Source organism: Puma concolor, chromosome B2, assembly GCF_028749965.1.
Source record: "Puma concolor isolate L17-30 chromosome B2, mPumCon1.1.hap2, whole genome shotgun sequence".
In the NCBI taxonomy this organism is placed as follows: domain Eukaryota; kingdom Metazoa; phylum Chordata; class Mammalia; order Carnivora; family Felidae; genus Puma; species Puma concolor.
Window position 1 is genome coordinate 139341212 of NC_141671.1, and position 26298 is coordinate 139367509.

The 26298-nt window shown below is 36.8% G+C and overlaps 1 protein-coding gene across 17 annotated transcripts in view; it reads right to left on the minus strand.

The window, feature by feature from the left end:
* Positions 1-26298, minus strand: part of SYNE1 (spectrin repeat containing nuclear envelope protein 1) — a 480528-nt gene that overhangs the window by 335661 nt on the left and 118569 nt on the right. For 14 of the 17 annotated variants that reach the window (XR_015251658.1, XM_086708164.1, XM_086708163.1 and 11 more), the window contains 6 exons: positions 18500-18520; positions 17929-18021; positions 16857-17035; positions 10736-10932; positions 8087-8196; positions 2664-2714 (listed from right to left, as the gene is read on the minus strand). Coding sequence is in view for 16 of the 17 variants with exons in the window: in XM_086708164.1 (XP_086564290.1) it covers positions 2664-2714; positions 8087-8196; positions 10736-10932; positions 16857-17035; positions 17929-18021; positions 18500-18520 (651 nt within the window). In the remaining variant the exon portion in view is untranslated. The remainder of the gene's footprint in view (positions 1-2663; positions 2715-8086; positions 8197-10735; positions 10933-16856; positions 17036-17928; positions 18022-18499; positions 18521-26298) is intronic. The other 3 variants (XM_086708155.1, XM_086708159.1, XM_086708157.1) reach the window with 2 other exon arrangements.

The following is a 26298-nucleotide window of genomic DNA, read 5'->3' on the forward strand; positions in this document are numbered from 1 at the left end:
CTATTCTGGATGAGACTAATTTTGGCTGAATCCAAGGAATGACAGCCACAGTAACATTGTGGACTAGTATTATTTAAAAATGCTATTCGGGATTATAATGTAAGCTTCACGATGTCAGAAAATATTTATTTTGTTCAATATGGTATTACTAGACCATAGGCAACACAGCACCTATAAATATTTACCAAAATATTTGCTGAATAAATGTATCCAGGCTACCACTCACATCTCAAAAATGAAAAAAAAATAGAGATCTTATATAATTTTTCCCACAAATAATAGCAAGCCATTCTATTATTGATTTAGTGAAAATATCCTAATTTTTCATCAAGACTTCTTATCTGGTAAGAATGCCAAATTAATCAAAAACATATTTAACATGGTTCTTGACACTTACAAATAGCTTCCAACTACAGGAGCTCACTTGGTCACAGCCCTGTGACACAGATGAAACGGCTGATGACAGGTGAAGTGGCAAAGTAGACAGAGTGTTGGCCATGGAGGCAGGTCAACCTGGTTGCGAATTCTGGTTCTGACATGTACCAACTCTGTGACTTTGGACACAATGTTTTTTAAATCCTCTCTAGTGCTGTACCATCATCTGAGTAGGTATCACACACCGCTTCCCCAGTTTGGGGGAGAATTCGAGAAAACCTGTGCGGCACACCCAGCACAGAGATTGGCACACGCTGCTGTCGTGACCCACACCTTCTCTCACTTTCCAGTCTTGAAAAGCAATCCTGTCCTGCCTGAAACATTTTGCTCTGAATAATGCCTTCCTCAGAGCTCAGCTCAGACACAACCTCTCTAGAAAGATTTTTCTGACCCAGAAGTCTTGTTGGATCCCTCTTCTGTGCCAGCAGTTCTCACACATCAGCATGCGTGACAATCACCTGGAGGACTTCTGAAAATAGATTGCTGGGCACCACCCTCGGTCTTCCTTGGCTTGGTATGTCTGGGGTGGAGACTGAGAATCTGTGTTTCTAAGAAATTTCCAGGTGAATCTAATGTTGCTGGTCTAGTGACCACATTTTGAGAATACTTCTCTGATCCTGTAACAACCTGAGCTCAAATATTCACTAGAAAAACACTATTTTTATATCGTCCACTTGTCTCTTCCTTTCCATCCATGGTACAAACCCCTTATTTATCTTATTTTTCTCTAGCCTAACATTGTGTCTAGCCCTCAGTCTCACTCAATATACAATGGTAGAATAAATGATTGGTCATATAGGTCAGTAGAGAAAGAAATGAACAGGAGCCCAAAACTCTAAAGTTTTAGTTCTTCCCAAGATGGCTCTTTTGAATGAACAGATAAACATGACCAAAGCGCATGGTTTATTACCAGGTGACTGGTTGACTATCACACCCATAAAAGCACAAATGGCATATTCTTATGAGCTCAGAAGAACAAAATGCTCTTGGTCTACCTCCAAGATACCAGAGGCCAACGTGACCGCTATGAGGGGGATCATCGAAATGACATGGACCTCACTGTGAGCCTCCAATGACCTGTTTCTCACCAACTGAAATTTTTTCACAAAGTCACCTTAGAGAAAGGATTATGTTAACTTCATTAGGGTTCATCTAGTAAATGGCTTTTCTACTGGTGGGCCAGTGTCAAGCAAATTGCAATAAGGTAAGAAGCATGGAGCTATTTACACACTCAACATTCTCCTCTTAAGAGGAAACTGAAATACAAACAATATTTAGATTCCCAGAGCTCATTTAGTCTAGCGGCTTTTCTTCGACTGGTAACCTTACCAGCATTCAAAGACATGGAGGTCTACTTGTCTAGAGAAGACCACCTAAATTCCAGGCAACATTCCTGCCTGGAACTCATGCCAGCATTCTCATGACTGTTTCTCTTTCCTTCTCTTTCTCTTTCTCTCTTTTTCACGCAAATATACACGCAGGCACTTTTATATGTTCTGCAGTATGTTTAATGTACATCAACTCACGATTCATGGGGCATGAAATAGAAATTACTTTAACATTTGATATACAATTAGTTACTTTTAATTTGTTATTTGAATGTTGGCATCATTATATTTTATTGATAGATCTTTAACCTCAGCCCTAGATGGAATATAAGAAAAATGGAAAACAAATAGGATAACTTAGAATTGGGACAGACCTCACAGTCATTAATCCCACGAGTATTCCTGAGCACTACCATGTGTCATGAACTTTACTAAACTATGTGGCCACATACTGAGCAGAAGAGATGTAATAAACCTCAGGATACAAGCTGAGTACTTACCTTTTTCAAGTAATTATTTCCTACTTAATATTTTAAAATATAAAAATAAATCTTTAGCTTTGTTTTTATTTTGCATGTCACATATAAAGAAGCCAAATGTTGTTATTGTAAATTTTTCCTTTCATTAGTGCTGTTAAGTGTTATTAAGAAGAAATTAATTGATGCCATCTTATAATTAAAGATTAGTGGGAAAGTCCATGGGAGTGGCTCAGGCTACAACTAACATTTCATAACATTTACGTAGGTTATTTGTTCTATTAGAAAGAAAAGGAAATAACAGAATTAATGTATTAAAAGAAACGTGTATATAAAAGCAAATACATGCAAAGGAATGGCTAGTAAGCTATGGAATGTAGGACGTTTGAAAGAGGTCACTAATTCAAGATTATTTATATCTTACCTTAAAATTTTGGATAGAATTTGCAAAAGATGGAAAACCTGGAAGTATTTCCTAACAATATGAAAACAAGATAACATATAGAAAAAGAATATAAATCAAGGACAAAAGATTATATAGGAAATAAGAAAAAAATCAATGGAGAGGCATCTATCCATAAACAAACAGATGATAATTTTATGGCTATAGTTACTTTAAGAGATTGTCATAACTTTTGAAAGCATCAAAATGCTCAAATATAATAAGGCAAGTTAGTATTCTAGTATTTGATGTTTTGTTTTAATTTTTGGCAATGTTTACATTTTATAAATGTTTACATGTTAAAATATTAATGATTTAAATGGTGAACTATATAAAAAAGAGGTATATTAATTAATTTCTCTTCTCTATAAATACACTGAGTGCTAATTATTCAAGGAAGACCTTTAGAGAAAAAGTTTATCAGTTTTATTGGTTGGAGTAAGAAAGGCATAGCAATGTCTACTTCCATTAAGAAAATTAAATTTAAAATTGATCTATATGTCTGTTTTTGTGCCAGTACCATACTGTCTTGATGATTACAGCTTTGTAGTAGAGGCTAAAGTCTGGTATTTTGATGTCTCCCGCTTTGGTTTTCTTCTTCAATATTACTTTGGCTATTCAGGGTCTTTGTGGTTCCACACAAATTTTAGGATTGCTTGTTCTAGCTTCGAGAAGAATGCTAGTGCAATTTTGATTGGGATTGCATTGAATGTGTAGATTGCTATGGGTAGTATTGACATTTTAACAATATTTATTCTTCCAATCTATGAGCATGGAATGTTTTTCCATTTCTTTGTATCTTCTTCAATTTCCTTCATAAGCTTTCTATAGTTTTCAGCATACAGATCTTTTACATCTTTGGTTAGGTTTATTCCTAGGTATCTTATGATTCTTGGTGCGATTGTGAATGCAATAGAATAGAGACTCCAGAACTGGACCCACAAATGTATGGCCAACTAATCTTTGACAAAGCAGGAAAGAATATCCAATGGATGAAAGACAGTCTCTTTAACAAATGGTGCTGGGAGAACTGGAAAGCAACATGCAGAAGAATGAAACTAGACCACTGTCTTATACCATTCACAAAAATAAATTCAAAATGGATGAAAGACCTGAATGTGAGACAGGAACCCATCAAAACCCTAGAAGAGAAAGCAGGAGAAAACCTCTCTGACCTCAGCCACAGCAATTTCTTACTCAACACATTTCCAAAGGCAAGGGAATTAAAAGCAAAAATGAACTATTAAGACCTCATCAAGATAAAAAGCTTCTACACTGCAAAGGAAACAATCAACAAAACTAAAAGGCAACCGATGGAATGGGAAAAGATATTTCCAAATGACATATCAGATAAAGGGCTAGTATCCAAAATCTATAAAGAACTCACCAAACTCCACACCTGAAAAACAAATAATCCAGTGAAGATATGGGCAGAAGACGTGAATAGATACTTTTCCAAAGAAGACATACAGATGGCCAACAGGCACATGAAAAGATGCTCAACGTCACTCCTCATCAGGGAAACACAAATCAAAACCACACTGATACACCACCTCATGTTGGTCATAGTGGCCAAAATGAACAAATCAGGAGACTATAGATGCTGGAGAGGATGTGGAGAAACGGGAACCCTCTTGCACTGTTGGCGGGAATGCAAACTGGTGCAGCTGCTCTGGAAACAGTGTGGAGGTTCCTCAAAAAATTAAAAATAGATCTACCCTATGACCCAGCAATAGCACTGCTAGGAACTTACCCAAAGGATACAGGACTGCTGATGCATAGGGGCACTTGTACCCTAATGTTTATAGCAGCACTTTCAACAACAGCCAAATTATGGAAAGAGCCCAAATGTCCATCAACTGATGAATGGATAAAGAAGATGTGGTTTATATATACGATGGAATACTACTTGGCAATGAGAAAGAATGAAATCTGACCATTTGTAGCAACGTGGATGGAACTGGAAAGTGTTATGCTAACTGAAATAAGTCAGGCAGAGAAAGACAGATACCATATGTTTTCACTCCTATGTGGACCCTGAGGAACTTAACAGAAGACCCGGGGGAGGGGAAGGGGGGAAAAAAGGTTACAGAGAGGTAAGGAGGCAAACCATAAGAGACTCTTAAATACTGAAAACAAACTGAGGGTTGATGGGGAGTGGGGGAGAGGGGAAAGTGGGTGATGGGCATTGAGGAGGGCACCTGTTAGGATGAGCACTGGGTGTTGTATGGAAACCAGTTTGACAATAAATTATACATAAAAAATAAAATAAAATAAAATAGATCTATAAAGTATACACTTTAAATAAATAAGCTCATGAAAAAGATACAGCAGTCAAATATACCAAAAAATGGAAGCCTGGAGACACACTGATGCCAAGCTTTTTTTTTTCAATTAAACATTTTTTTTAAATGTATCTATTTTTGAGACAGAGAGACAGAGCATGAGTGGAGGAGAGCCATAAAGTGAGGAGACACAGAATCTGAAGCAGGCTTCCGGCTCTGAGCTGTCAGCACAGAGCCCGATGAAGGGCTTGCACCCATGAACTGTGAGATCATGACCTGAGCCGATGTCAAGTTTTTTAAAAGAGAATTAAAAGAGGACTGTCTGGGTGGCTCAGTTGGTTATCATCTAACTCTTGATTTCAGCTCAGGTCATGATCTCACGGTTCAGTTCGTGGGATCGAGCCCGGTGTTGGGCTTCCTGCTGGCAGCAGGAAGCTGGCTTGTGCCTGAATTCACTTTCTCCCTCTCTCTCTGTCTGCCCCTTCCCTGCTCATGCTCTCTCTCTCAAAATAAATAAATAAACTTAAAAAATAAAACAAAATAAAAGTGAATTAAAAGAACTATTTCCCAAGACTTCGTTAGACAAATACCAAGTATTTTGAGGTAATGGCATCAATAGCTGTAATGTGTAGAGTCTATAAAATAATTAAATATAAATAAAATTAAAACGTTTGTACTAGATAGAATTAGGTGGCCATTTAGCTGCATTGAGCAAAGAGAAAGCCCTACATCATGAAAAACATAAAATTCTTTTTTTCTTTTTGAAAATCTTCATTTTTAGATTTCCCATTACAAATGCCACATTAAAAAAGGAGCAAAGTTTAGGATATATTTTCCTCAAAATTAATTTTTGAAATAACCCTGAAGCATCATATGCATTCTCTTTTTAGGAAGGGATAGAGAAAACTTGAAAAGAACAATCAGAACTTATTTTCCAGACAATGAAATTAATCTCTTAATAATAAAGCCTCTTGAGTAAAGCATATTAACAGGCTTATGTCAGGAATGTGTGTCTTTCAAATCTTGAAGCGTTTTGGCATTAAATTCTTGCTCATGAGCATTAACAAAAGCACATCCTTTTGTTTCTCCAACGCTGCCAGTCACAGAGTTTACTCATCTGGAGCGATGATTAATGTCACAGAAATTAAAACAGTACAGACTCAGAAACCTGATCAGAAATAAATCCAATTGGGTAATACAAAAACTTTTGATATGAAAATCAGATGAAAAGCTGATTTTCTCATTGCTGTAGGGGGTTAAGTCTAATACGCTTTCTGATAGAGCAACAACCACACTCGATTATACTCTCAAAACCCAGAAAGCCCCAAATGACTCCAAAGCACATGCGTCAGTCCATGCTAGGATTTGTGTAGAAAGTCGGCTTTTGCCTCCCGTGGGTCTTCTTAGGAACACTTACTTTGCTAACTACAGATAAGTTACTCTAGTGGTCAACATGTGTGCCTGAATCCTGTCAAAGAACAAAATGGGTTTCCTGAAATGATAAGCTTTTAAAAACCTAACATACTTATATCAAAAGCCAGATTAATTTCAACCAAGCAACCTAGGAAATGCCAGTTACCATTGTTCTGCTTAATTTTTTATGAAGTCACAGATCTCTATTAGTGTAATACCTTCTCCTGGTTGAACACTTTGGGTTATGAGCCCTTGGCCTTTGCCACCTTAGACTTGTTTCTATTTAGAAAACGTATTAAATGTTTTTCTGGTTTCTCTTCAGGATGATCTCAAACTGCTTTGAAAACTCTTGTTGAGACCTGAGCAGTGAAATCAGACAGGTAGCTTTTTTAACACATCTTGAAAATTCCACTTATTTCTCTCCCTGTTGTCATTTTATCTTACATTTAATTTCAAATTCAGTAGTAAATCTACCTCACTATAATTTAAAAAATGATAATAAAAAAATGAGAAGAATGGTAATATTGATTATTAAAGTCTGGGAAAGTAGGCATGCTGGTGTGCTGGCTGAAGTGTAAAATGGGACAAAGTTTCCACAGGAAAATTTGACAAAATCATTTCAAAAAGCAGTAAAAACCTACATTGCCTTTAGCTTAGAAATTCCACTTTTAAGAAAGAATCATAAAGCAATGTTTTATTACAAAATTGTTCATAAACATATTTTTTATAATGGCAAAACTCAGAAATTTTCAACAATGAAGATTAGATAAATTATTGTACATCTAGATGATGTCCTGGAGAGAATGGCATAAGAAGAAATTTTTTTATAATGTTGACAGAAAAAGAAAATGATAAAATTGTATGTATACTCTAATTCCTATTTTTGTTAAAATATTCTATGCATCTACATACATATAAAAAATGTTGGTAACTGACACCACATATTAATTTTTTTCTCTAGGACAGGGTCTCTCTAGAAGATCAAGTGCAAATAATTTTCTTTTTCCTTTATTCACTTTTTTTCTTTTTTATGACAATGAACATAAGTCATTTGAGCAGTATAAAAAATATAAATGTTATTCAAACTATTGAGAGCTTGAAAAAATCTAATCACAGTGAATAATTAGAACTTTTACAAGTTTGCCTTACTTCCATATGTTTGTTGTGACTAGTGACTTATATAATAAATCTAAAAGTCAAAATTAGATTTTCTCAGATTGAACAGAATATGGGGGACTCAAGTTCTAGAAGCACAAATGACATAGATGTAAAATTGCTTCATCCTCAGATTACTAAATGAATTTCCCAACATGGCTATCTTTCCTCAATTTTAATTCATCAGTGTTACACGTCTAAGCATTTATCATTGATGCTCTCTGACATATCCAACATACCCACCAGCAAAATCTTTCCCAGTAACCTCTTCCCCAATTGCTGATATCTGTTCTTTACTCAGTTCCTCTCCTTTTGAAATGCATTCCAAAATAAAATAATAAAATAACATAACATAACATAACATAACATAACATAACATAACATAACATAACATAACACAACACAACATAAAATAAAATAAAATAAAATAAAATAAAATAAAATAAAATAAAATAATGCATTTAAATTTAATTTTTAGAAAGCAGCATGCTTAAACATCTGGGTCACTATCACTGAGTGTGCTATCAGTGCTCAAAGAAGAAAAGTACTTACATCATTCTCTTGCCCATCAGTGCCTGTGTTGTGGATGTCAGGGTAATGCTTCAGAAACTGGGCTACATAGGTCATAATAGACTTCTCATCTGGTTTATCCACATCAACATCTGGAACAACCAAAATCAAATGTGGATAGATTAATTAGCATTATTTATAGTGCTAATCTAACAATTTTGAAATCTAGCTAATATGCCAAAAGAGAGTGCCCTCAGTGCACAAGAAAAATAGAATTAATATTTCAAGATGGTGAGGGAGGGGAAACCAATTTAGTCTGGATGATACATGATGGGAATATTATGACTCAGAAACATGACACATTTTAACTAAGAAATTTTAGGAAAGTAATTCATATTTAATTTAAATAATCTCAACATTAATTCATCAGAAATCTGAGATCCTATATGATTATTCAGATGTCCTGTGTCATTAATAAAATATAAATAATATGTAAATTTCAGAACAGGGGCAAGTGGGGAGTAAAAAGCACTTACAGGTAAATGATGTGACTATAGAGCCTGTATACTGTATCTGGCCAAATATAGATAAGCTCTGTCTTGCCCCCACAAGTTTTATTTTAGAAAAGAGGGAAATGCCTTATGTTCAGTTCCTTGGATAGCCTCTCCCTTATGCTTGATTCTCTCTAAATTACTATACTTTGAATAGTCAAGTACTCTGAGGGAAACACAGAGCCTGAAAAGATATTTTTAAGTGTAATAAAACCAGTAAAAATCAAGCAAAGGTATTTATACAAATTTAATCAGTAGCTTAGACTGGGGGTAAGACTGTATACATAAAAGTGTTGAATGTTTTCAATCATCTTTTAACTATCTCTTTTAAAGGCAATGAGAAGGTGATTACATTTGGAGATTACAAATACCCACAAAGCAAAAAATATAACCAAACAAAAGCCATGAAAACCAAAATATAAACTGCCCTAATATTTTGTAATGTTTCTTGTGATGGGAGATAGAATTTCTAGGGACTATCAGTGCCAGTTTAAAAAGTGCTGCAACTCCAAAGGCTTCAAAGGAAACAGTGATAATGTATTCTGGAACGTGCTGAAGGACTCCAAGGTGATTGCAGAAACAACAAGATCACTGATGTGGAAGACACATGTGAAAAACGAGAAGATCTTTCATAAGATGTAAAAGTGAAAAAAAAAAAAAACATTTACCACATGATTTAATACAATAAGTGCATTTAAGTATACATGAAACGAAATCATAAAATAATTGTTATAATAGAGTTTGGTCTATTTCATCTGTATTCCTAAAAGTTTATACATTCAAGTGGGCTAAATGACTTTTTTTAAATGTCTTTTCAAAAATTAATTAATTTTTATACTTTTAATTTTTTCAATTAAAAAAGTTTAAGCTCAATAACTTTTTGAGGGGGTAGTTTGCATTAGGAAAACAAAAGATCACCTTCTATCTGGGCTAGCTCTGCATCTGGGCAACTTCAGTTTCTATCATCAAAGAAAAAACATTAAGCTTCTCTGGTCGAGTGGGTATGAAAAAAACCATTTATACCTTCCTCCTGGCCTGCTCTGGGAAAAATTGAGGGCTCAATGTATGTGGCTTTCTCCTTGAGCTGAACAGTATATTGGATACTACTGGTTTGTATGTGTGTGTGTGTGTGTGTGTGTGTGTGTGGTGCAGAAACAAGGTGGAAAGCTGTTGGCTATCCTAGTGAATGTGGGGGGCCCCCTGCAGGTTCCCAAAGTGGCAAGGGATCTCCACGTTGCTTTCATCTCACGGGAAGTCAAACAGGGCTTTGTAGGTATCTGTAACCTTGCAGGCACAAGTGTCCCACTTAGACCCTGTTTTAGAGGTAGTCATGCTTACTCTGAAATCTCATTTTTAAAAATAACTTGCTTTTATTGTATTGACTTTTCTGCATCATTAACAGAAATATTCATAACTGCCAACCAAAATAAGAAATTGTCTGCAGCATTTGGAAAATTCACTTTTACCCCGTTTATTTCAATATGACAAACAATATATACAGGTTACTAAAGTTTATTAAAGTCATCAAAATTGTCTCTTGAAGGCTTGAAGGAGTTTAATACATTCCCATAAGGTCTTAAAATTCACAAAATTACCAAAAAATTCACAAAATTAGCAAAAAGGTGCCAGATAATTCTAATGAAAAATAGCAGTTGACCATTGGTGAGGTTTTCCCCATTGATACCAGAACACTGGATGATTATCAACATTTCCAAGTTTCTAAGGCTGACATTTTAAAGATATGATATTAGGTTATTAATCTCTTATGTCTTCCAGATTCTTTGTTATATAAGTAGAGTAATTCTTTTATCCTGGATTCTCTTCTTCCCCCTAATGTCCACACACTTCTAAAGCTTTCATTCTACCCTTTACTATATTGAGTAGGTGCACGTCACCTGGCTGACACCAGCAATGTCAAAGTGCTGTTTGGAGCAGCAGAGCTGTTATTTTGCTCCCATATATCATGGCAAATATTTTCCCAAAAGAAAATTAGTGCAGGAAGGTACTATTTCTTACTGCTTTTCTAAAAATTTCTGGCCTCTACTAAGGTCTCAGAAATCATCTGGAATTTCTGCCGTTAAGAAACAGAAACCTACCGAGTTGATGTGTGTACACAAGAACCAGCAATTATTCAACTTGCCTTCAGGATCCAGTAGTCTTGGAATTCCTAGTTCTGATTCAGCAATAGTGAAAGCCTCCTCCAGGTTTTCCCGGTTAGATCTGCCTTTCACTTTCTCCAAGTCCACTAGTTCTGGTCGAATGGCATGGATGACCGAATGAAAGGCAACTCCACTTCTCCAACTCCGCCCGAAGTCCTTTACGTCTATTCCCGTCTGCCTTAATGTGATAAAAAATAAAATAAAAATAAAATAAAATAAAATAAAATAAAATAAAATAAAATAATGCCACATTCTGAATCTGAATAGGTAATATGCACTTTCCTCAAGGACTAATGCAAAATCTAATCCTCAACAATGACTGATGTGCAGTTAGCTATATCAGCCGCTTGAAAAAAATGAGGCAACACAAAATTGTTAGAGGGTAACAAGATGGCAAGAGTCTTCTATATTAGATTTTTCAGTAATTGTGATATCCAATTTAAAGCACATTTTTTTTTTTAAATTCTTTTTTTCAACGTTTATTTATTTTTGGGACAGAGAGAGACAGAGCATGAGTGGGGGAGGGGCAGAGAGAGAGGGAGACACAGAATCGGAAACAGGCTCCAGGCTCTGAGCCATCAGCCCAGAGCCTGACGCGGGGCTCGAACTCACGGACCGCGAGATCGTGACCTGGCTGAAGTCGGACGCTCAACCGACTGTGCCACCCAGGCGCCCCTAAAGCACATTTTTTAAAGGAAACTAATTCAGAGAAAACATGTCTGGTAAAATAAAAAAGAGAAAATTATGAAACACCAAAATTGATAGTAATTTATCATTGTATATTTTTGAAGTATCTAGCACAATTCTTTTTTTTTTTTACTAATTTTTTAAGTGTTTATTTATTTTGAGAGAGAGACAGTGTGAGCCAGGGAGGAGCTGAGAGAGAGAGGCGGAGACACAGAATCCAAAACAGGCTCCAGGCTCTGAGCTGTCAGCACAGAGCCCGATGCGGGGCTCAAACTCACGAACCATGATACCATGACCTGAGCCAAAGTTGGATGCTTAACCAACTGAGCCACCCAGGCACCCCATATCTAGCACAATTCTAATGACAGTGATAAATATCAATGTGTTGTGCATGCACAGGTATTAACATACCAAGATAATATGGCTGAATTGTATGCAATTCATTAGAATGAACAAATGCAAATGGATGTGATCCTATCTGTAAATCAATCACACAGGAGCCTATACTCCACATGAGTCCAGACAAGTTTCCATCTACACATTGTCAAATTATTTGAACAAACTGTTTGTTTGTTCGGTTGGTTGTTTCTTGGGGGAGAGAGAGAGAGCAGGGAGGGGCAGAGAGAGAGGGAGACAGAGGATCCAAAACTAGCTCTGGGCTGTCAACACAGAGCCAGATGTGGGGCTTGATCTCACAAACCATGAGATCAAGACCTGAACTGAAGTCGGTCGCTCAACCTACTGAGCCACCCAGGCATTCCTGATCAAATTGTTTTGTAAACTCTGTTTTTGGAATTGTCTTGAGAACAATGTCCTGTAGCAAATCTTTGTTCTTTTGTGGTGGATATGATTAATTTGAAGCCAATTGTGATAATTAAGAATCATTCCAGTTGGTAGTAAGATTTTGTTGTTGAAAATAAAAGTGATAAATCACAATGAATTTTGTTTTTCTATCTGTAACTTGTCAACTATATACAAAGGCAGCTCCAAAAAGGAAGCTGCAAAGATGTCTTTAAGCAACATCCCTTGGTTAAGTCTAGAGCCTTTAAAGGTGACCAATTAATTAGGTGACATTCAATGGATAAATATCCTGGCAGTCTCTTTTTAAAACATTAGTCTCCTTACAGCTGTTTCTAAATGAAGCAGAGGTAACATCTTTTTTTTTTTTTTTTTTTTTACTATAGTCTCAAAATTTCCATGAGCTGTCAGATATATTTGACTGGTAACACTGACTAATATACCAAGTTGATAAATGCCCTTAATTTTTTTTTAACGTTTATTTATTATTGAGAGATGGAGAGAGACAGAGCATGAGTATGGGAGGGGCAGAGAGAGGTGGAGACACAGAATCTGAAGCAGGCTCCAGGCTCAGAGCTCTCAGCACAGAGCCCAACGCGGGGCTCGAACTCACAAACTGTGAGACCATGACCTGAGCTGAAGTTGGATGCCCAACCGACTGAGCCACCCAGGTGCCCCAATAAATGCCCTTAAGTTTTATCTCTGCAAACTAAAAAGTCATTTTAAACCCTGTATTACCAATGTACATTCAGCTTGCATAAAATACACTTTCATAAAAATAAATACTTTATATACGATTGATACATTGATTAATACAACAAGGTAATAAATGCTCTTAAATTTTATCTCTGCCAACTTAAGTTTCACTTGAAATCCTGTTTTACCAATGTACATTCCGTCTGTGTACAACATGCTAAAAATAGCATCACTGGATCTCATCGCTGACTTCATAAATGTGTATTTTCAAAACAATTTTGTAAGATTTCAGTAGTTATAAAGTAACCTTGCATCTTCTCTTAGTTCTTTCAGAGTTTCCATCTCTGGTAGTATGCATATAATATTTTCAGCCAATGTCTGGCACACGGGCAGATCCCCACCCAAGTGGGACAGCATGTTCTTGTTAGCTCTTTTTTTGTACATTTGCCTCCGGCTTCATCTATTTTTCCATCTACATTTTCTTTTTTCACATTTTCTCATTTAAAGATGTTATTGGGGGCACCTGGGTGGCTTAGTCAGTTAAGCATCCAACTTCAGCTCAGGTCATGATCTCACGGTTTGTGAGTTCAAGACCCATGAGTTCGAGTCTCTGTGACAGTTCAGATCCTGGAGCCTGCTTCACATTTTGTGTGTCCCTCTCTCTCTGCCCCTCCCTTGCTCATGCTCTGTCTCTCTCTATCTCTCAGGAATAAATAAATAGTTTTAAAAAATTAAAGAATAATAACAAAAAGATGTTTTTGTTTTCACAGCCACCTCAAATTATTTCTTAACAAAACAAGGTGGTGTAAGTAATAATTAGCTAACAAATATTCATCATGTATTAGATATTTTCTGATTTTCTTCAACCTGTTTATTGTTTTAGGTATTTTCAAAAAGAAATGTATAAAATATTTCCCTAAATATTACTACATTGGAATAATTTTAGAAGTTTCAGTACATTTTATTTTTCTATAATGTGTTGAACACATACACCCTCCCCCCCACACGCACACCTATAATGTGTTGCATTACAACAAAACAGTAGGTGATATTTCTTTTTTTTTTTTTTTAATTTTTTTTTCAACGTTTATTTATTTTTGGGACAGAGAGAGACAGAGCATGAAGGGGGGAGGGGCAGAGAGAGAGGGAGACACAGAATCGGAAACAGGCTCCAGGCTCTGAGCCATCAGCCCAGAGCCTGACGCGGGGCTCGAACTCACGGACCGCGAGATCGTGACCTGGCTGAAGTCGGACGCCTAACCGACTGCGCCACCCAGGTGCCCCAGTAGGTGATATTTCTAAAAAGTTTTAAGTTTGAGTCCAAACCTTTCATTTAAGAATCTCAAATACAAAATCTAGGAAAACTTAGGTATGTCACTTACAGAAGTGATACAAACTTAGACTTGGACACATCACTTAAAGAAATGATGAAGTATATCCAGTTTATAGGCATTTCTGACTTCTAATATGTAATTTACCTCAAGTCATTTTCAATGGATCTGGATGTACCTATCTTCATTTGTTTCATTACCTCACTAAGTTTTGTCTTAAAATACCATTGTTCTTCCTAGACCCTCAAAATAAGGTATGCAAATATCAGATATGCTATAGTTTAATGCTTTCATGTCTGAGAGAGTATACAGGATAGTACATTGGTTAAAAAAAAGAGAGAGAGAGAGAGAGAGAGAGAGTGCGAGAGAGAGAAGGATGGATTATGTTGCCTTACTAAAAGGGTTTTTTTTTATTTGTTTCTCACATAGTTTAAAATTTTATATGAAAACAATGAATACAGTTTTGACAATGTCTGGTGTTTACTGGATGTTTTGCCCTTTCTTATCATCTACACTCTTCTAAGACTGATAAACATTCAGACCACAGAGTCTCACAGATTATCATTTTAGAAACATGTCATATACTGAAAGGGGTATAGATTCTAAAGTCTTTTACCCATATCTGGTAAAAAAAAAATTACTTGAAAAATACATATCAGGATAGTGTAAAAAAATAGCTTTTAGAAAAATTATCAACAATTTGGTAGGCGTAATGGAATCATGGGTTCATCACAAAATTTTTATGTTAGACAAGTCATCTCCCCAAATCTCTACACTTAATGCAGCTGTAAAATAAATGGATCTCACTGATACGTTGATGGGTGGGAAACCCTGGGATCCATAAATCTGAACATTTATACAGATAAGGAAAATACCACTTCCACTGATGTTACAAGTATACAAGTTGCAGGAATGACTTTTAGTTATTATTAGAGCCCCGCACATCTCTGGAAGCTAAAACACCATATGTAGAACAAAACCAATGCAGAAAAACTCCAACAGCATTCAATTTCAGTTTACTTCAAACAACTATAATATTAAGAGAAACCAATTTATTTTTGATTAGTTTAATGTTGTGGGAAGCAATGGGCAAGAGAATATCACATTGACATTATTACAAAGTTTTATTGCAATAGCATCATGACAAGTGTCCTAGCATGTGGTCACTTGTCTCTTCCTACCCAGCACATGTCTTCTCTCTGCCCAATTAGCTGCAGAAGAGATCAGTAATTGCCACTGTAAATGAAATGCAAACAATATACCAGCACTGTGGGCAGGTTTTTAAAATTCCATTTCTACTACAGATTCTAAAAAGCCACAAAGCTTTGCTTTCAAAAAAATTTTTGAGTACAAGTTGAATCATAAAAATATATCCCAAATTAGACAACCACCAACACACTTTAAAAGTGAAACCAAACTGTGTAAAATAGTAACACTAATTACATCTTCTCTATATTTAATTTTTATTTTTGCTCTTCAACCGCTTTAAAAATAGAACTCCCTATGCTTAGTGCTTCAATATTTTATAATGATAAGTGCTTGTTTAAAACTATTTTTCAGAAGTAGGGAATAAGATTCAGATTAGAATTAGGCACACAAAAAACAAAACAGAAAGAGAGTTAATTTGACATGTCATTTAGGAAAATCGTACAAAAGCAGAACTTCTTTGTGAAGAAATCTTATCACTGACCACATCAGACCACAAAACTTTGGTCTGCTCAATTGAAAATGCTATTGAAATTGCTATGAAGAGATACTCCTTGAAAGTACTAATATTCTGTGCAGCATTATCACATGAATGTACACATATAAATTTATTATGCCCTGAAGCAAATCCACAGTCTATAAGCTGAAGTTGACAAAGGAATCTATATTCCACATAAAAGAGGAGACCCACAGAAAAAAATTTAAAGATAAAATTGCTAGAAAGTTTTGGGAAACAACAACGAATACAATTACTTCAGAATGTGGACCTGAGTTCACATTATTATCAAATAGAACCTAACAGTCTTATGAAGAAATGATCACATTTAAACCTCTACTGTATTTGCGTAAAGATTATTTAATAAAAGCAGGACATCCAGGGGCAACTGGGTGGCTCAGTCGATTAAGCATCGGAGTCTTGGTTTCGGACAGGTCATGCACGATCTCGTGGTTTGAGCCCCATATCGGGCTCTGGGCTGACAGCACAGGGTCTGCTTGGGACTCTTTCTCTCTCTCTGCCCTCTCCACTTGCTCTCATGCTCTCTCTCTCAAAAGTAATAGACATAAAAAAAAAAAAAACAGTCAGTCCAAACAATGACCTAAATAGATTAGCCCTCACATTATCAAAGTGTAGTTGTTAAAAAACAATTAATTGGGCTCAATCACATGAATAATGAAGGAATTCGTTTGATGACAGTACTTTCCTAGAGTATTAGTGATGGTTTCTGTTGATATTTTAATTCAAGGAAAGAATGCAACAACTGGAAGTAAACCCTTCACTCAAATGTCTCTTCAAATTCTGCAATATTGGAAAGTGCACTCAGCAATAAACCGGTAACTTAAATTATTCAAGGGTTTCCAATTTAAACAAGCTCGTGGCACTTACTTGGCTACTGTGTACTGAACCCACTTTAATAAAGCCTTCTTAGCATTTCCTTGGATCTTGGTGGCCACCTTCCGCTTACTCGGGGGGCTGGCGGTCTCCGCGCTGACCATGCTGTCCACAGAGGATGTGCTGCCAGGCAGGGACTGCAGCTGTGGCAGGTTGCTGGTCAGCTCCTCAATCTGTTTGTGAATTAACAGTGGCCAAAAATATAAGAACTATCTTGTTATTTCCTTGGATGTTTTACTTTTCCAACTGAAAGTGACTTAAACTCACACTCTTGACATCATTGACAATGCAAGCTCTTCAGGGCATGATTGACATGGTACTCTTCACGGTACTTCCCACTGCATCTAAGACTACTCTATACACAGTCATGACTGCTAGTTACATACATGAATGCATGACTAAAACAAAACCTAATGGTTATCCAAACTCAGAGATGTACACCGCCCATTGAACCATAATGTAAACAATGAACTTTGAAGGATAATGATGAGTCAATACAGGTTCGTTAATTGTAACAAATATCACTCCGTGGAGGATGTTGGTTACGGGAGAAGCTACTCATGTGTGGAACACAAGGTATATGGTGAGAAATTTCTGTAGTTTTTGCTCACTTTGGCTGTGAACCTAAAACTGCTCTAAAAAATCAAGTCTACTTGTTTTAAAACCAACCCAATGGCTAGAAAACTTATTCTAGATGGAATGGGGAGTTAATTTCTCCCCTTACTGTCTAATAGGAGCATAAAACTGGTCCTTTCCAGAGAGCAGAAATGTTCCTAAGCTCTTTAATACACCAATATTTCATCTCCATTGTGCCCTGCTCACTTTTCAGACTGAGTACCTATGCCACAGTGTTTTAGAGGAGTTCCATATATGACATATATGACACCTTTGCAGGGAAGAGGAAATTCTTCTGCTAACAACAACAAAAGGTACATGTGAAGGTCACATTTCTTCTAACATAAGGATCAATCTCCAAGGTAGGGAAAAGGAGAGTATTATTAAAATTTCCACCACTACCTCCATCCATGACATTATATCAACCACAAAGGGAGCTATAGTTCAATACCTGGAAATACAGAATAATGGTCCACATCAATCCGAGAACTATTGATGGCCGGCCATCTGCTATATCGGTGGAGTTAATGTTGACTAGTTTAATCTGTTCAAAAAGAAAAACTCTACTTGTAACATACCAGAAGATTATAGACCACCTAATTATGCAATAATTAGCACTTTATTAGACATCAGTACAATTTGGTCATGCCTATGTAATGGTACACAAGAGTAAGTAGGGTGAGCCATCAAAACAGACAAGCACATGGTTTCAGTGGAAATCTCAGGAGCATTCATTAGGTGCACACAAGAAAAACGACTATGGAGTGAATTTCAAAAATTTCTTTAAAGTTGAAAACATATGACATCATGCAAGGAATTACCAACAAAATACCAGACAGGAAAAAAAAAAAAGGTGGGGGTTATTTTTTACATCCAGAAGTTGACTGGAACTTAAAAGAAACTGTGATCAGTAGTTTAAAAAAAATGCACTTACTTTGAAATTTGTTACCAAATAGCAAGAAATTTATGTTCTCTTTCACCTATAAAAGCCAGGAGTTAAAAATTCTAAAATTTGTACTAACCGGTGATCCTCTGTACATGGACTGACATGAAAAAAAAAGGAAGAAGATGATATACATACATACAGAATTTTTCAAAATTAGAGTTATTTGCTCAAAGGGAATAAAAATGTAGATAGCAAATTTAGAGCATGATTGGGAATATATTTTAAAGATACAGGAAAGCCAAGAAATAATAAAGTAGAAGAGGCTGTTAGGGTTCAGTTCCTTACTTTTTGGCACTGGTACCCGTAAAGCGTTCAGGATAGATGTTAACCTGTTTACAGTTGTCCACAATTATTTATTTCAATACTTTCCCAACTATTAAAAATGTTATTTCCTAAATCTCAGCAAAATGAACTGTATGGTAAAGTCTGTCTCAGCCAATCTTGGTAGAACACAATTAACAACTGCTCATTGTCCTTTCCAAAATCCCTAAACAAATTAGAAGAAAATAATAATAAAGTACTTCTTAGATTTCTAGCTCAATAATTCTTAGACCAGATTTAATAAGAAAGTTCAGAAGTTTGTAAATGGTTTACTTTAAAAAAATTATCAGATGCAAAAATACTTTAATTAGTTTAAATGTACTAGTTATGTATCAGAGGACTAGCACGATGCTAGCACGAAAACCACTGTAAATCACTTGACATATACCTAAGGGATTTTGTCTCGGGGGTAAAATTCATTTGTCAGGTTTGAAGACAGAAAAAAAAATTGAGAACGTGCATAAATTGCAAACTTATGTGTCTACTTCTTTTAAACCTAGCACAGCATAGGACATATAATACATGTTTGTGGAAAATAAAGAACATCACATTTTTCAATTTTGTGACAGAACCCTATTGCAATGCCCATAATCATTTTGATTACTCTTGTCTACAGCTACTCTAGAATTTTCTCCACCTCCATTTTAGTATCCACGGGGCACAGATATATAATACATACTAATAACCATAAGGTTAATGTATTCCATAAAGGGCAGATTATTTCTCTTTCTTTATATACCACTCTTTTTAAAAATGGTAAGTTGAATTTCTTACCTCAATCCAGCTCCAATTGTACCATGAACTTAACATATTGTACTTACGATAGAACCTAAAGATAACTCACTCAACTTCTAAAGAAAAAAAGGTTTTCTTGTACCATGAACTTAACATATTCTACTTACGATAGAACCTAAAGATAACTCACTCAACTTCTAAAGAAAAAAAGGTTTTCAGGGGCGCCTGGGTGGCTCAGTGCGTTAAGCAGCCAACCTCAGCTCACAGGTCATGATCTCATGGTTCATGGGTCAAGCCCCACATCGGGCTCTGTGCTGACAGCTCAGTGCCTGGAGCCTGCTTTAGATTCTGTGCCTCCTTCTATCTCTACCCATCTTCCCCACTTGTGCTCTGTCTCTCTTTGTCTCTCAAAAATAAATAAATGTTAAAAAACAATAAAAGAAAAACGTTTTCAATAATTATTTTCTCTCTTAAAAACTGTATGTTCCATAATGGGCTTGTGGAGCACGGGTTTTTTGTTCATGTTTGTTTGATTGTTTGTTTGTTTTCCTTCGCTTCCCTTCCCTTGCAAAATCCTACTAAACTTAACCTATTAAATTCTTAATAGCACAGGAGAGTGGGATGGACAATAGAGAGATACCTGAAGAGACTAAAAAATTCCTAGAAACCAGGAAGAGAATGAAATCACAATGATGGACCTCACCTTCAACCTGTTGGCCCAGAGGCTGCGAGAATGCTGCCCAAGAATCTGCTTTAACAAAACTTCTAGGTTTTGTTGATTCTGATGTACGTCAGTGTTTGAGAATACCATACTAGACAATGGCCCATGTAATCTCAAGAAGTTTGATTTTGCAAGCCAGAGGCCCATGTGGACTGAATTTGTGTTCCCCCCAAATTCACATGTTGAGGCCCTAAACCCCAATGTGACTGCATTTAGAGACAGGGCCTTAAGGAGGTAATTAAGGTTAAATGAAGCAGTAAGAGTGGGCCCTAATCCAATAGGGCTGGTGTCCTTATAAGAAGAGCAGAAGACACTAGAGCTCTTTCCACACCCACAGAGAGAAAAAAGCCGTGTGAGGACACAGTGAGTAAGTGTCTATCTGTCAGCAGAAAGAACTGAAGAGACCCACTCTGCTGGTACCTTGATCTTAAGCCTCTAGCCCCCAAAACTGTGAAAAAATAAATTTCTGTTACTTAAGCCATCCACTCTCTGGTAGTACAATGGTAGCCATAGCATACTGAGACAAGGCCCACGGATGTTTCCAAAAAATATTCAAATTATTCAGGAATAAATTTCAAAAAAAATTTCAGTTGAAACTCCAGATTACTAGTGTTTCTTGATATACTGGAAAACCTAACAAATAGATGCATTGACACTTTATGCTAGTTGCCTTCTACAGTGTGATGGGGGGTGAGCCATTCTAATCAGTGATGCAGGTAGCCAACTACCCGAATCATTTAATAAATAACAAATAAATAATTAAACTTCAATAAAAACCCAGATCACTGACTTTTCTTGTTCAGTTGGAAAATCTGGGATCACTGTGCTTGATTTCACTGACGCAACTACAGCTCAAACTGAATGTTGGCTTCCGTCTTGCAGACAGGGCACAGTGCTGCTGGGTTCTCCTGTTTCCATAGGCAACCTCTAACTCGCTTCGTCTTTTACATCACCTATCCAACTTCATAGGAATTGGAATTCATGTTGCTTGTCTGCACTCAGGGAAGTTTTGGGAAAGATGGTCCGTGGTTGGCTCCTTGTGGTACTGTTCAGAAGGGCCCACCTGACGCCTCATTGGAGAAAGAATCTGGGGGAAATGGTGTTGGATCTATTCATTAGAGTCAGAGTTACCTGGTCCCTATCAGGTACTAATGTAGGCTTTTTTCAAATGCCCTGTAAACAAATGGAAAATAAACACAATGGTAGAGTTTTCTCCAGGAAAACTTGAGGAGTGCCCTCATTATTCCTTAAATCAAGAAGGACTAGACTAATATTCTATTATTTAAAGAAAAGAAAAACCTAAACAGAGGGCAAGGTAAGTCCAAAGGTCAAAGACAAATGCCTGAAAACACATTTGAAATGCAAGTTCTTAAATTATAAAAATAAATAAATAAATAAATAGTAAGAAAGTGGGCATCAAAGAGCCTTAAAAAAACTCATTCCTGCTCACAGTCAATTTTTTATTATTTAGGGTTGTTCTGTGAAAATGATCTTGTGTAAAACCAGTGTTCTGCGAAAAGAAGCCTCTTTGGTCCTCTTTGCAAACAACGCCTTTATAGTCCTTAAATTTTCTCCAAGGCATTAATAAGGGGAATTTTGTTTTTATAGTCATAAAGAATACCTCAGAATAAAGCATGACACTATTGTTATATAGGTAAAATGGGAGACTGAATAACATGGAACACTAGAAATATCTTGTTCAACGTGGCTTTTTCAGCTTTCTATAAAAAAGTCATAGACGAAGCTGAAGGAAGAGAAACACCCCATTAATAGTGATATTAGAGTGATCTGGAAACAATGAGTAATATTCTGTAAGAAGCTAATATTGTTAGGGCGCCTGGGTGGCTCAGTCAGTTACGCATCCAATTTCAGCTCAGGTCATGATCTTGTGGTTCATGGGTTTGAGCCCTGTGTCGGGCTCTGTGCTGACAGCTCAGAACCTGGAGCCTGCTTCAGATTCTGTGTCTCCCTCTCTCTTTCTGCCCCTCCCCTACTTGCACTTTGTCACTCTCTCTCTCTTTCAAAAATAAATAAACATTAAATAAAAAAGACCTAATATTGTTTTTCTCTACCATCTTAACGTCCAGAATCTCTCTTCGGCATGGGAGTTTGCACAACTGACTAGACTTTATATTTTTCATCTCACTACCACCTGACCAAAATACAAATGATTCACTGAATAGAATCAAGTATTTTTGTATTTTTCAGAATATTTCTGTCACACAGAAAGTATTCAAATATGCATTCATGCAGTAAATAAATTTAGTGCATACAGACTTAGAAGGAAATAGTTGAATCATTCTATTTTCCAGGAGTATCTGGATATCTATTTATAAACCTGTTTTTGGTATTTCCAAACACAGACACCTGAATTCCCACAAGTTAGGAAAAGGCTAAATCTAAAAGGGTTCTTGCAACCCGTTTGGAAGAAAATATGGCAATACCTAAGAAAGCTACATATACACTTACTTTTTGACCCAGCAATCACACTTGAAAATACACTTCCAATAATAGGAAAGTATTATGCATAGTCATTAATTGCATCGTTTTGGTTGCAAAATACTAGAAACAACCTAAATTCCCATTAAGAGAGTAGTTGAATAAACTCTGGCACCTCCAGCTATTGGAATACGATGCAGGTGTGAACATGAGTAAGGAAAATCTCCATGAACTGATTTGAATGATTTCCAGGATATAATGTTACATGAAAAACCAGAGTGCAAGAGTGTTTTGTAAGATGTTACCCTTCACGTAAAAAAAAAAAAAGATGGTGTATGAAAATACATCTGCCCATTGGTGCAAAAGAAATGTAGGCAGAATAAATCAGAAGCTAGAGAGCTTGGTTACCTAAGAGGAGATAGGGAATGGAAGGAAGAGGAATGAGAATGTAACAGTAGAGATAAGGAGGGGGTGTCTTCTCTAAGTGTAACTTTTACTCTTGGAATCATGGTAATGTCTAGCTCCCCAGATAAAAAATAATAATAATTAAAGTCAACTAGGATGTGTGTAAAGGGCAGGAGGGAGTGTTACTTCAAACCGAATATGATTTGATGACGTAACTTTATTACAAATGCATAATATCATCACACTGAAGGGAACGAAGAAGACCAGAAGTAACCTAAGTAAATTTTGAAAACAGTCCTTTGACTGAATGCTGTAATACTAAAGACAACAAGAACTCTACACCACACTGTTCTCCAGTTAATAAATCCGTTTCTCACAGGGGTGTGGTGAGAAATTATTAAACTATTTCATGTCTGTACTAGGACTGAAAAACAGGTGAATGCATTGTAGATGAAAACCAGGTTTCTTATTTTCAGAGAAAACAGAAATAAATAAGCATTGAAGGCTGTAACTGACCTTGTGGTTTTAGACTGGAATCAGAAGTATCCATTTAAACTAATGGTTTACACACACACACAGGAGAAAGAGAGAGAGAGAGAAAGAGAGAAAGACAGATATATGTGTATACCTGGGTTAGCAGACATTGATATTTTCTAGATCTGCCTGTTGAGAGAACCTAAGGGCAATGAAACTTCAGTAGCAAGTTTCAGTGCACACCTAGCATGCAAATGCCACTCACTAACAAAAGGAAAAAAGGCTGCTTAGGGAAGTGGTTGCTTCCAGAACTGGGGCAGGGAAAATATAAGGTAAATATGGAAACTCTGTAGTTTCAGAAAATAAGGAAATTCTTAAAAAAGGATGAAGCCATATCAAAAGAGTATGGCAGCAGCCTGAAGAAACTCTTAAAGGCCAAAGCTGGAATTATTTGAGAATAATAATAATAATAACAATAATACAATATATGAATTTGGGCAGAGTGACAGAATTCAGCCTACACCAGAGATCAACACGAAACCATCTTGCACAACTAGAAAACTGATTAGAGGATTAACACAACAGTCTGCACAGAACTCGCCAGGTACCCGGCGTGGGGAGGTAAACCAGCCTACACCACAGATCAACACGAAACCATCTTGCACACCTAGAAAACTGATTAGAGGATTAACACAACAATCTGCACAACCTGAACCACAGAACTCAGCAGGTACACAGTACAGGGGGTAGGACCAGGGGAGGTGAAGTTGACGCAAGGGCAGAGAGGTGTTTTTGCTTGCGAAGAGAGGATGAAGACGGGGGAGAGTACGGGAAAGCATTTCCCTCCCCCCAGAAAGCAGCTGGAGAGAAAACAAAGAGTACACAAGGGACTGAACAAAAAGGGGAAAAAAGAGAAAGTAAAGCATTTAAATTCCATTAAGACTCTATAAACAGGGGGAGCACAGAGTATGAAACTCCACAGCTCAACACCTGACAGTGTTCTGATGGGAAGGGCGTACCTCCAGAGAGAGAGGTACGAGGGGTCCATGGGCCACACAGGGAGACACGGTTCCCCTGCTGGGAGGACATTTGGTAGAGGATATGTGGCCACTCCACAGGCAAAGGTCCCAGTGCACCCTGGAGAACAACCACATTCACTGGTGTTGGAACAAGGATGTTAAGGGGGAAGCCTGGTGCTAGTTGTATGTTGTATTTTCCATAATCCCTAAAACGCTGCCAGTACATGATCGTGTGAACTTCTTCTGGGGCAGGCTGGAACCCAGCCGCAGTCTCTGGACATCAGCAGCAGCATAGTTCTGCAAACGTTCCAGGGGGTGGGCGGGCACCCAGCCATTGCTCAGCGAGACTCCCCCCAGAGGGTCAGAACAGGTCAAAGTTGTAGTCCCGCAGAAGTGAGGGGTTGGGAAACACAGCCACATCTGAGATAAGACTCAGGAGGGAGGTGCCGCCTGGCAGCCTAACACCTTGGTCACAGACAGCATAAAAGAGGGGAGAGGACAGAAGCCAAAGGCAAAGGAGGGGGGCTTGATTGCTAGTAAGGGAGTGCACAGAGTTCTGATACTAAAAACTGGCTAGCCAGGTGAAGCCATTTTCACTCCTACCACGCATGGGCATACATGACTACATGTGCCACAACAATCCACCCCAGTAAGCTAAGCAGCACCATCCAGTGGAGAACGGAGCCATTACACTAAGCCCCACCCAACTGGGCCAACTTCTCTCATCAGGAACAAAAGTCTCTCCACCTGCTTAGTTTATGGACTATAAAGTGCTTCATAGTTTGACTTCTAGGGGAAACCAATGTAATTTCAATCGTATTTCAGTCTGTTCACTGGTCCATCTATCCAATTTTTTTCTTTTCTTTTCTTATTCTTGAATACAGAAAGAGAAAAAATTATTTTTATTTTCCATTTTTATTAAAAATATTTTTCCTTAATTTTTTTCTATTTTTTTACTTTTTTGTAAATTTTTCAAATTCTATTTTGCTTCCGTCATTTCATTTTGTTCTATTTTATTGTATTCGTTTTTTTCAAATTTTCAAGTATTTTCTTCTTTTTTTCCTTTCTTTTTTTTCTCCTTTTTTTTTCTTTTCTTATCTTTCCGACTTTACTATAATACATCAAGCTCCTTTCAACAAGACCAAACACACCTAGGATCTAGCATCCTTTATTTTTTTTGTGTGTTGTTTTTAATTTTTTTAATTTTATTTTCTTAACTCATTAATTTCTTCCTTCAAAATGATAAAAATGAAGGAATTCACCCTAAAATAAAGAACAAGAAGAAATAACAGCCAGAAACTTAACACAGATATAAGCAACATGTCTGAACCAGAATTCAGAATCACAAAAATAAGAAAACTCTCTGGGGTTGAAAATAGAATAGAATCTCTTTCTGCAGAGATAAAGGAAGTAAAAGCTAGTCAGGATGAAATAAAAACTACTATAAATGAGCTGCAATCTCGAATGGTTGCCACTCCAGCAATGATGGATGAAGCAGAGCAGCCACTCAGCAATATAGAGGACAAACTTATGGATAAAAATGAAGCAGAAAAATTGAGGGAAATTAAAGCAAAAGAGCACGATTTAAGAATTAGAGAACTCAGTTACTCATTAAGAAGGAAAAATATCAGAATCATAGGGGTCCCAAAAGATGAAGAGACATAAAAAGGGGTAGAAGGTTTATGTGAGCAAATCATAGAGGAAAATTTCCTAACCTGGGGAAAGACACAGACATCAAAATCCAGGAAGCACAGAAAATTC